Below are 10,573 nucleotides of genomic sequence, written 5' to 3' on the forward strand. Positions count from 1 at the left end.
GACATGCTCTATCTTCTATTTATTTTTTCTACTCTATATACTGTATTTTCTGTGCTTAAAAAAATAAATAAAAATGAAATAGAATACAATAAAAATAGAGTACAATATAACTTTTAACAGAAATAAAGAATATTATAAATATATGTCAAATCAAAACTGGATCATTTAAACTGGGAATAGTACAAAATGTATTCCGTCGGGCAGCAGTCAGACTGTCACGCCTTAACGTATCGTTCTGTTTGTCTCCAGCCCACGGCGGACACGCCTCGTACCAGCAGGTGCCCTCCCTGAAGCTAGAGGGCGCCACCTCCCACGAGAAGCTCAACAGCAGCCTCCCGTCGGTCAACTGTGGGCCTTGGTGAGCACTCAGGAAGGCTAGCATATGGGCGGGAAGTACATTGGGCGAGGTCACGAGAGCAACATGAAGGGATTGCCAGATTTTGTAACTTCTCCACAGATGATGGCCATGTAAACATTGTGTGTGATGGGTCTGAAGTTTGAGGCGGGCGGGATTTATACGGTTTTATTTTCGCAATTTGAATTCAGATTTCTTGTCTCCATGGTCTTAACTATTGGACGGTTCAGTGATCAAACTGAAACCACATTGAGTATAAAACAAGTTGTCTGTAAAGATCTTCTTCGGTCTCGGATGGGAGAATTAGATGTCCCCCTGTTGAAGAATGCCTCCCGTTTTACCCTGCAACATACACTTCTTCATGTTCTGTAAATACATACATCTCATCTTATGTCAATTTGTATCTATTTTTTTTAACCTCTGTCCACTCAGAAGCACTACACTTAGTGCCTCACTTTCACCCATTCATTCACAGATTCATTCACAGCTGGACGGGGCAGATCGGGTTAGAGACTTGCTCAGGGGCAATAAGACCAGCCAGGGATTGAACCAGCAACCAACTGGTGGCCAGTCGACCTGCTCCACCTCCTTAGCTCTTATACATGTCCATATTGTTGCGTTTTTTCTGAAGAAAGTAGTCCAATCCTTGGTCGCTTTTAACTCACTTTATTTGTTAAAGTAGGCCTATTTCGGTATGGTAACTATGAAGCAAAAGGGAGGGAATTGTATCTAACGCGTATTGAGAATAATATCGCGCACTACTTCGAGTCCCGGGCTTAGGCCCTGTCCTCTCGGCCGAGCTAGCTATTGATTCTGTCTTCTCCATCTGTGTTCGTCAAGTGGGCGTGGCCTATTTGAAGTGGGCGTGATCGGTGTGACGTAATGGCTCCACCATCCTCACCTGTCTAAAGGTGCTGCCATCTGTGGCTGGAGTAGTTATTGCAGCTTATGTGTTCGATCCTGCTTCCTAGTGGCTATGTGAGGGTAATGCAGCTTGTGTGTTTGATCCTGCTTCCTAGTGGCTATGTGGGGGCAGCTTATGTGCTTAAAATACATAACAATATTGACACGTGCTCGTATGTGATGTCCTCACAGGTACAATGACAGCAACGGGAACACCCGGGTTGGCTCGACCAATCAGAGAGCGTCGCGGCCCGTGTCACTCACGGTGCCCTCGCTACTCAACCAGGACGCGACCTCGCTAACCCACGGCAGCGCGGGCAGCCTGGTGGAGGCGGTGAGTGACGCAATAGGACACTTTTTATATGACAACCAGTCTTTGTAATAACAGCGTTTAAAAGAACGGCGTTAGGTAGCGCGTTCTTTTTTTCAGTAACGGGGTAATCTAACTAATTACTGTTTCCGTCGTTACAACGCCGTTATCGTTACTGAACGTTAAATGCGGTGCGTTTCTATGAATTGATTGAATAAACTGCGTAATGCGAACGCACCCCTGGCTCCAAACACAAACTGCTAGGGAGGAGACCGGGTTGGTTAACAACGAGATAAGCGATTATGATTGGCTAAGGCAGAGTCATGTTTCATGGTAGCCAATCGGAGCCAGTGTTTTTACACACACGCGCGTTAGCTATAGAGTTAAACACTATATATTGTTTAACTGATTAATTTTGTTACAAACATAATACATAATACAAGTGCAGGACAAACCTCTTGCTGTCTGTTGATGTGCAATAAATATCGAAGGTTATGTACAAGTACCCGTTCTACTCATTTCAACTGACTTGTGAAAACTGCTCTTTTTTTTACAGTAACGCAAAAAGTTACTTTCCCTGGTAACTAGTTACTTTCATTAAAGAGTAATTCAGTTACTCACTCAGTTACTTTTTGGAACAAGTAGTGAGTAGCCCTAATTACTTTTTTAAAGTAATGTTCCCAACACTGATTATAACCCATGCCAGTCCAGAGAGCCCTGGTAACTCTATGATTAACAGTCTCCAAAGGCGCTGTTTTTGTTGTCAGATGAAAGGGAATTTTTCATAAAGAATCCCATGGAGACATGGGTACTCACTGCAGTATTCAAATGTAACTTTCTCTTTCTTCCTTCTGAAATACATTCTTCTCCCTCTGCTTCTTGGTTTGTTTCTTTCTTTCTTCACCTCCGTCTCATGCTCTCCTCTTTCTTTTACTTCCTTGAACCTCCCATGCCTCTCCTCCATCACTTCTTACACCACCACCACCCCCTGCTCCACCTCCTCCTCCACCACCTTCTCCTCCTCCTCCTCCACCTCCACCACTTCCTTCACCCCCTCCGACCCTTCCTCCATCACCTCCAACTCCTCCACCTCCACCACTTCCTTCACCGCCTCCGACCCTTCCCCCATCACCTCCTCCTCCTCCACCTCCACCTCCACCACTTCCTTCACCCCCTCCGACCCTTCCTCCATCACCTCCAACTCCTCCACCTCCACCTCCTCCACCTCCTCTTCCCACCATCACCTCCTCATCCTCTTCCACAACCTTCTCCTCTCTTTCCTCCCTCACCACCTCCTACCCCTCCCCCACCTCCTCCACCTCCTCCTCCACCACCACTATCTCTTCATCCTCTTCCACCACCACCTCCTCATCCTCTTCCACTACCTTCTCCTCCCTTTCCTCCCTCACCACCTCCTCCTCCACCATCACTACCTTCTCCTCTCTTTCCTCCCTCACCACCACCTCCTCCCCCCCCCACCCCCTCCACCTCCTCCTCCACCACCACTATCCCTCCATCCCCCCCCCCCCCCCCCCCCCCCCCAGGTGCTGATCTCGGAGGGGCTGGGCCGCTTCGCCCAGGACCCGGCCTTCATCGAGGTCACCAAGGCGGAGCTGGCGGACGCCTGCGACATGACCATCGAGGAGATGGAGCACGCCGCCGACAACATCCTCAACGGGAACCCCGCCCCCGGCCGCGCCCCGCCCGCCGCCGCCGCCAACGGCAACCTGCTGCCGTACCACGCCGCCGCCGCCGCCGCCCCCGCGCACGCGGAGCCCCGGGGGGGGGGAGGGGCGGCCCACGGACCGTCCTCGGCGGAGGAGCGAGAGGAGCTGCTGGGGGGAGGGGGGGAGGAGGAGGAGGAGGAGGAGGGGGAGAGCCAAGGGGGAGGAGGAGGGGGAGGAGGGGTGGGGCACCGGAGGAACAGCGAACTCCTGGACGACGAGGATATGGAGTGCGTGACGAGTTTGTAGAACGGGGAGCGCCAGGAGGATCCGTTTGTTTTTTCGGGGGCGGCTCGTCGCCATGACGACGACGGCGGCGGCGGCGGCGACGGCAGCGACGGAGGGGGGAGGGGGGGGTAGGGGTACTGCCGGTGGTCCACGCCGGGTGCAGTGGCGGCGGCGGCAGCGGCGGATTCTCTCTGATCCCTACTCGTCCTGTCTCACACACACACACACACACACACACACACACACACACACACACACACACACACACACACACACCGGTCTGGCTGCCTCTCTGAAGGACGCACACTGTAACACGCGGCCCGACAACGTTTTGACTTCATTTTGTTTTCCTGTGTTTGTCTCTGAGGGCGTCTCCTGCGTAGTGCAATATACCACACGATATACCACACTACACTATACTGTACGCATGTGTGTATGTGTCTGCGTACGATACCTGGTCGCTGCGTGCGTGCGTGCGTGCGTGCGTGCGTGCGTGTGCTCGTGTGTCTGTGTGTATGTGCGCGCGTGTGCGTTTGTTTGTGTGCGTGCGTGCGCGCGTGTGCGTTTGTTTGTGTGCGTGCGTGCGCGCGTGTGTTCGTCGCACGTGTCTGAGTGTGTCTCTAAGTGCCTCACAGTTCTATTAAAAATCCTCAAGTTGTGAAGAAGATAAATAAAAAAACCTGCAGGAAAGACGAGCAAAAAGACGAACGCGACGACAACAGTTGGTGCAAGACGAGTGTCAGCCAAAGGACCAAAGGTCAAAGGTCTGTTGGTCACCGTCGACGCTTCCGTCTGCACTTTCCTACGCTTTGGTTTGGAGCTCTCTCATCGTCCACTGTGTGTGTGTGTGTGTGTGTGTGTGTGTGTGTGTGTGTTTGTGTCGGGGGGGGGGGGGGATTTGGGGGGGGGGGGGGGGTTCTTATGGACAGAGGACTACCGTTGAGCTTTAAGCAGTTCAAATGTCTCTCTCACACACACACACACACTCACACACCCACACACACACACACACGCACACACACACACACCCCATCCCGAGCACACAGGTCGGCTGCGCTGTATAGAGGAACATAGAGGACCCTTTCGGGAGCTCCTCCTCCTCCCGTCCTCCTCCTGTCCTCCCAACGCTGGGAACGCCGGGAGCGCCGCCCTGCCACAGGCCGACCAATCGGAGCGCAGGCGCAGGGGAGTGCTGCTTTAGTCGCCGGCAGCTGATTGGCTGCTGAGCGCGGAGATAACTCTGGGGTTCGCTGACCGACGCGGAGCCGGTGAGAGACTGAGGCGAGCCGTCGGACCCCCCCCCCCTGCCCCCCCCCCCCCCCCCCCTGGTCCGCGCCCACCCGCCGCAGAGCCACGCCCACAAGGGGGCGGAGCCTGCTTGAGCAGAGACGGCCAGCCCACTGTCTGCCTCATACCTATGCTCCCTCGCTGCGTCTCCTCCCTCCTTGCTCCCTCCTTCCTTCCTCCCTCCTTCGTCACTCCGGGAGGTCTTTTGTTTTTTTTGTGTTGAACAGAAGGCAGAGGATCCAAGTGCGACAGACGTAAAGCTCAAAAAGACTTGACATGTCTGTCAATCAAACTCACTTCCTCCTTCTAGCCGGGAATCCTATTGGATAACGACACACACTCTCTTCAGACCACGCCCACTAAGTATTAAATGGTTCTGTGCTGTGCAAAACTGGCTAGCCACGGCTGTATTTTCTTTTCTATTCATGATGTTATGGGTTTAATTTATCCTAGATTTGTTTGCACAATTGCTGGTCGTTCCAATGTATTTTTGCTTGGTTTAATTTAGGAGATTTCTAATAAGTTTTAAGTATTGAAACCTGTGCAAACAGGACAAAGTATTTGCGTGCGTGTGTGTATATGATATGTGTGTGTGCGAGTGTGCGTGCTTGTGTGTCGGCGTTTCGGTACAGAATGTGTGTGAGATAATGTGTGTAACTAAAAGGGGGTATCTCTCTCTATCGGTATGCACCTTTGACAGATTGTATCTATTTATTTATTTATTTTCCCAGAAGAGAAAAAAGTATAAGTGTGTGTGTGTGTGTGTGTGTGTGTGTGTGTGTGTGTGTGTGTGTGTGTGTGTGTGTGTGTGAGAGCGTGTGTGTGAGACTGCGCGATTAATTGTATGTAAGTACGTGTGCGCGAAAACTTGGTGAATATTGTACTCTACAGAGCAGATTTTAAGCCTAGACAGTAAAGTTAAGGTAGCATTATAAGTATGGTGTTGTATGTGTGGTTGTGTGAGTGTGTGCGACTACACACTTGAACACTGGGTCAGGACAGGCATGCTTCCAAAGCTTTTGGTATATTTAGCGCCATGGGGTTCTGTTATTTTGGTTTGTTCTTATTTTGTCGTTTTTTTTCTTTTCTTTTTTTATTCATTTTCTTTCAGCTTTCTAGCCAGGCTGGTGAGTCAAGATCTACCAACACCTCAGAAACAAAGTATTGAGTTTTGTTTGTTTTGAAAGTAGAGTTGGATGTGCAGTGTTAGAGGGTTTAAAGCTTTACGATGCATGGTTAACGCTGGAGGAAATGCACACATCTACGTACGCCACAATGGACGTGTTTTGCGTGTGCTGTCGAAACAACGTGATTTCTATTTTGCTTCAAGTATATGGGGGCCTTTAAAGTTTTAACACATGCTTTGACCCACTTTCACCACGTTAGGAACATCAAGAATTAACGATCAGTAGACATGGCACACGTGTTCCAGTTGGGGATATTTCGTCCACATCATTTAATATAAGGAGACTGTAGCCATCAGGAATTCCAGAAGATAAGTAGTTTCACACAGCCCTTGAAATAGGCCTATACACAGAGTTTACGTATCAACCAGATTACGTATCAAACCACAAACCACATTGAAAGTATGATTGTGTCTGAGTGTGGAACATGAGAATCTTCTTTATTATGGACTAACGGATTGTGAAGGACCTCCGCATCACTGGAGGTAGACGTTATACTGTACAGGCTCCCCGAGAATAAATCCACTGGACAATACATAACCATTTTTTTACCAACATAATATCAGGATCAAGAATCTACGGCATAAAAAGAGTAAAGATATATCCTAATTACTGTGACGAATCAGGTTCTCTTCTAACTACACCACACATGTTTCCTTGTTCCCCTGGAGGCCATCTTTGCTCCATCTTGGTTCTAAACACTAGCTGGGTGAGAGAAGTGAATGCGGAATTTCGCTTTCAGTTCCAGCACACCCAGGATCCAAAATGGCTGCTATTCGGAAATAGTCCAAAATTCTACGAGAATATGAATAACACATGACAACACTTATTTATTTTAGTTTATTTTTAATTTGTTTGCTTTAATACAGTACTCTATATTATTATTATTATTATTATTACGGTTGTTTTTATTATTATCCTTACTATTTTCTTTTGGCAGGGATGGGAATGAACGCACACACTGCCATATTGAACGTTCTGTGACGGGACAGACATTTGATAAAATTATGCAATTATCTCGGACAATTCTAGTCATTCAGTTACTCTGCCTAACAGTTGTACTGCAAGGGTAAACGTCTTGGTTGTTAAATAAACACATTCACATTGCAAATGCGTTTATTTATATGGATTTTTATTTCAAACCAATCTCATCTTGTCATCACGTTAACGTGTCATGTTGTGCCATCTCAAGATGCTAGCACAGACTAGCATGTGGCTAGTGCTAGGCTACACATTCTTTTTCATAGCGTGTCAATTCAATGTTCTCTAAGCGCAGAGCGACACACCTGATCACTGATCAGTCATTTTGAGGAAGAACGTTTGGTTTCCATGTTTTGTTGCCACACACTGCACATTATCCCATTTATTCCTGCTAACTGAGTTGAGTCGTCTTTGTTTCAAACTACTTATGCATATGTTTTGGAGCAAATGACTAAAATGATAGTCAGTAGTCACACTTATTTCTTGCCAGTAAAAAACTTGATGGATGAACGTAATGCCATGGAAGAGAGTAAATAGAGAAGACCTTAATTATAAAGTTAACTTTATCCCTTATTAAATGAATATAAATTATACATTTAAAGATAGATGTTGAAGTGTGACCTAGGATGATACATTAAAGCAACAAACATAAAAATAAATAAGTACTGGTTAACTTGCATTAACCAATGCCGCACGGAAACAGTGGGAAATAACATTGGATCACCGTAGTTAAACATTGATGTAGTAGGTCCTACATTCAGTGTCTGGGATAGTTATCGGTTTTTAAAGGAACATTTTCAAGATGTTCATGTCAAGATATAACAAATTTGAAAGTGACAATGTGTAAGTCAGTGTAGACGGATGGTGGTTATACTACGACAGATCCCATTTGGAAGTGTTATTTGTTGCGCACCATCATTCCATAAGCTACACATAACCACATCTAGCGTTGAAGCTTAGAAAAAGGTCTCATTGTCGTGTTGGGGCCACTCGCTTTGAGCAGTGTAGGGTAGGCTTATAGGTGTTATAGGTTTTAATGGAATATAGCTTGTACATTCAGACCAGCAGTTTGGAGAATAGAGAGAATAGGAGCATTGGAATGTTAGTGTTAGTTGGAAGGAGTGTTTTTTCATTGTTTAGTAATTAATCATAAAGAAAGAGTTGTCATTATGGGGAGACGTTTTGTTTGAAACTGCAACGGTGATTCTTATGCGAGACAAGGCAAAATTAGTTTTCTTTAACCACGGTTATGGTATATTTGCGTTGATTTAGGATTTTACAGTATTTTAACTCTCTTGAGTCCTTTCAATATGGCGGAGTATCACCAACATAACTCCCATGATGCATTCTGTTGTACAAGCCCTCTACAGAGCAGAAGGGCTGGGGGATATGAAGTAGCTCAAGTCTGTCTACATCACACAAGATATGCAATAATTGTCACTGTATACCAGGTTCTTAGAAGTTATTTAAAGATGAGTCGTCACAAAGAATGATAACATGTCGACATGTTATGGATTAGTTTATTGATTGATTGATATTTCTATTTTTCCTGTTATATTTTAAAGCTGTGCTATTTTCATCACCCCACTTTGTTTTGATTGAATTGTGTTTTTGTGCATGCGTTTGTGCAGTAGGGATGGCCTGTAGTCAAATAATTACATGAGATCCATGAGGCCCAATAAAATGGCAGTTCCTATTTAATTTGACTCACAAAATTGATGGCTGGAGCTTTTCCTCTCTAGGTGTCAATGACGTTGTTGAGTTAACTAGCTATAATCCAGCAAAATGTGTATTATTTAACGGGTTTTATCAAGGATATAGTCCAGCTGTTAATAAATGTAATTTTTGGGGATAGAGTATATTTTTTTGTGTAGAGGGACAACTCTATATGCTAAGCTGTTCATGTAGTTCCCCAGACTCTAATTTTGCATATCTTGTGTTTATCAAAGTTTGTTCAGTGGAAGGACTATGAGCCTTTTGTATCAATTATCTGTCATGTTCCCCAACTGACCAAAAAATGAAGACTCCCATAGTAGTGTGAGCAGGAAGAAACATAGAGAAAAATCAACAATTAAGAATCTCTCCCACACAGCCATGCACATCCACATATGTTCAGGAATCCTCAAGTGTTAACTTACTTTGGCTTTTTTCTTTGGAATTGTTGCCTCGAAAACGAGGCTGTGTCACTGTAAAGAACATTAGGTTAAGTAAAAAAAGTTTGTTTTCGACAGAGTTCCCTAATTCTTTCATTCATTGGTTATGTGTCAGACCTTTAAGGATGTTTTTGAGATGGGTAATGAGGCTGTTTTACTACATGAATCTTCCTTCCAGGAATTTAAGGCATTGGTCAGATGTGTGAAAAATAGGCTATATGTTGAGCCCACCACTAGCGAATGAATGTTATTTTGATATAGCTTATAGAGAGGAATAGCCTTGTAGAAAATATCAAATTAACCCCAATATATATGTGATTGAAAGATATCTAGAGGAGATTTAAGGAGGAACGTTTCAACATCTACTTGAAAAGACCTTGAATAGATTGAAAACCCTGTCTTCATTTCATTTGAAACCATAACCGCTGAAATGTATTTTAAATGAATTACGTTTTCATAGTTTATCTGTAGTACCAGCTATATTGAAAATTGTCATTCTTGGCATTAGACATTTTTTGCATATGATTACTTATTTGCTAGTTACTCACTTACTTACTGGTAGCCTAGCATTAGCCTAAATTTACTAAAGACAGGACCAAATAGCTCACGTGGAAAAGATCAGATCTATAGGCCTTCCTGCTAGAGTTAATGTTGTTTCATTACTTCTGGGATATGATCCGATCTGGTAGATCAGTGGACTAGAGCCAGGTATGTGGTCGTTTTTTAAAGAAATTCCCTGGCTGTTTTTATTTGCTTTCTTAAGAAGCTATCTATATGTAGGGCCTGCAACAAGCGAGAGAATAGAAGTGGCCTGGGTAAAATTTGATAATTTATAACATTGATTTCTGTATCAGATGCCGTAATCGTAGTCTATATGAAATATATTTTGATATATATTAAATGACATGTTACTGGTAGTATTTAAGCCCTATAGGCCTACAGAGAGCATTTAGGAATTAGATCATGTTCATATATGACACAGAAACAACAGTAACAGCATAAAAATAACATACTGGCTCTTGGGAAAATGAATTGCGGTATTCACAAGTGAGTAAGATGGAAAGTAAAATGGTCAGATCAAAACATAATTACACGTTTTCTTCATCACAAGATTCTGTCAACAAGTATCACCCAAAAGATATCGGGCGGGGGTTGTATGTGTGAGTGTTTTTATGTGGCGGAATAAAAATGTACCTCCAGATAAATGTATGAGTATAATCAAGATTACAATGTTTGATCAGCTGAAGGGAATCCAAGCTAACTCAAGAGCTGGCAGTACTTCGGCAGCTGAGTACAGGGACTTCCGGCTTCTTATCTTCGAGGAACCTGGCCCTAAGCAGTGACACATAACCTTAGGGTGGCTGATCTTGTCCACATCATCATACATTCACAAACCATCTGTCATCGCTGCCTGTCTAAATGTAACGCCCCGTAGAACGTGTTCATTT

General features: G+C 45.0%; 1 protein-coding gene across 1 annotated transcript in view; it reads left to right on the forward strand.

The window, feature by feature from the left end:
* The window catches only part of cacna1c (calcium channel, voltage-dependent, L type, alpha 1C subunit), a gene marked incomplete in the record, with an annotated part of 131,843 nt that extends 127,940 nt beyond the window's left edge, over positions 1-3,903 (forward strand). The window contains 4 exon segments of the mRNA XM_030342543.1: positions 250-358; positions 1,451-1,592; positions 3,113-3,375; positions 3,888-3,903. Of these exon segments, the coding sequence (XP_030198403.1) occupies positions 250-358; positions 1,451-1,592; positions 3,113-3,375; positions 3,888-3,903 (530 nt within the window).
* Positions 3,904-10,573: the final 6,670 nt, after the last annotated feature.

Source organism: Gadus morhua, chromosome 19, assembly GCF_902167405.1.
Source record: "Gadus morhua chromosome 19, gadMor3.0, whole genome shotgun sequence".
Taxonomy (NCBI): Eukaryota; Metazoa; Chordata; class Actinopteri; order Gadiformes; family Gadidae; genus Gadus; species Gadus morhua.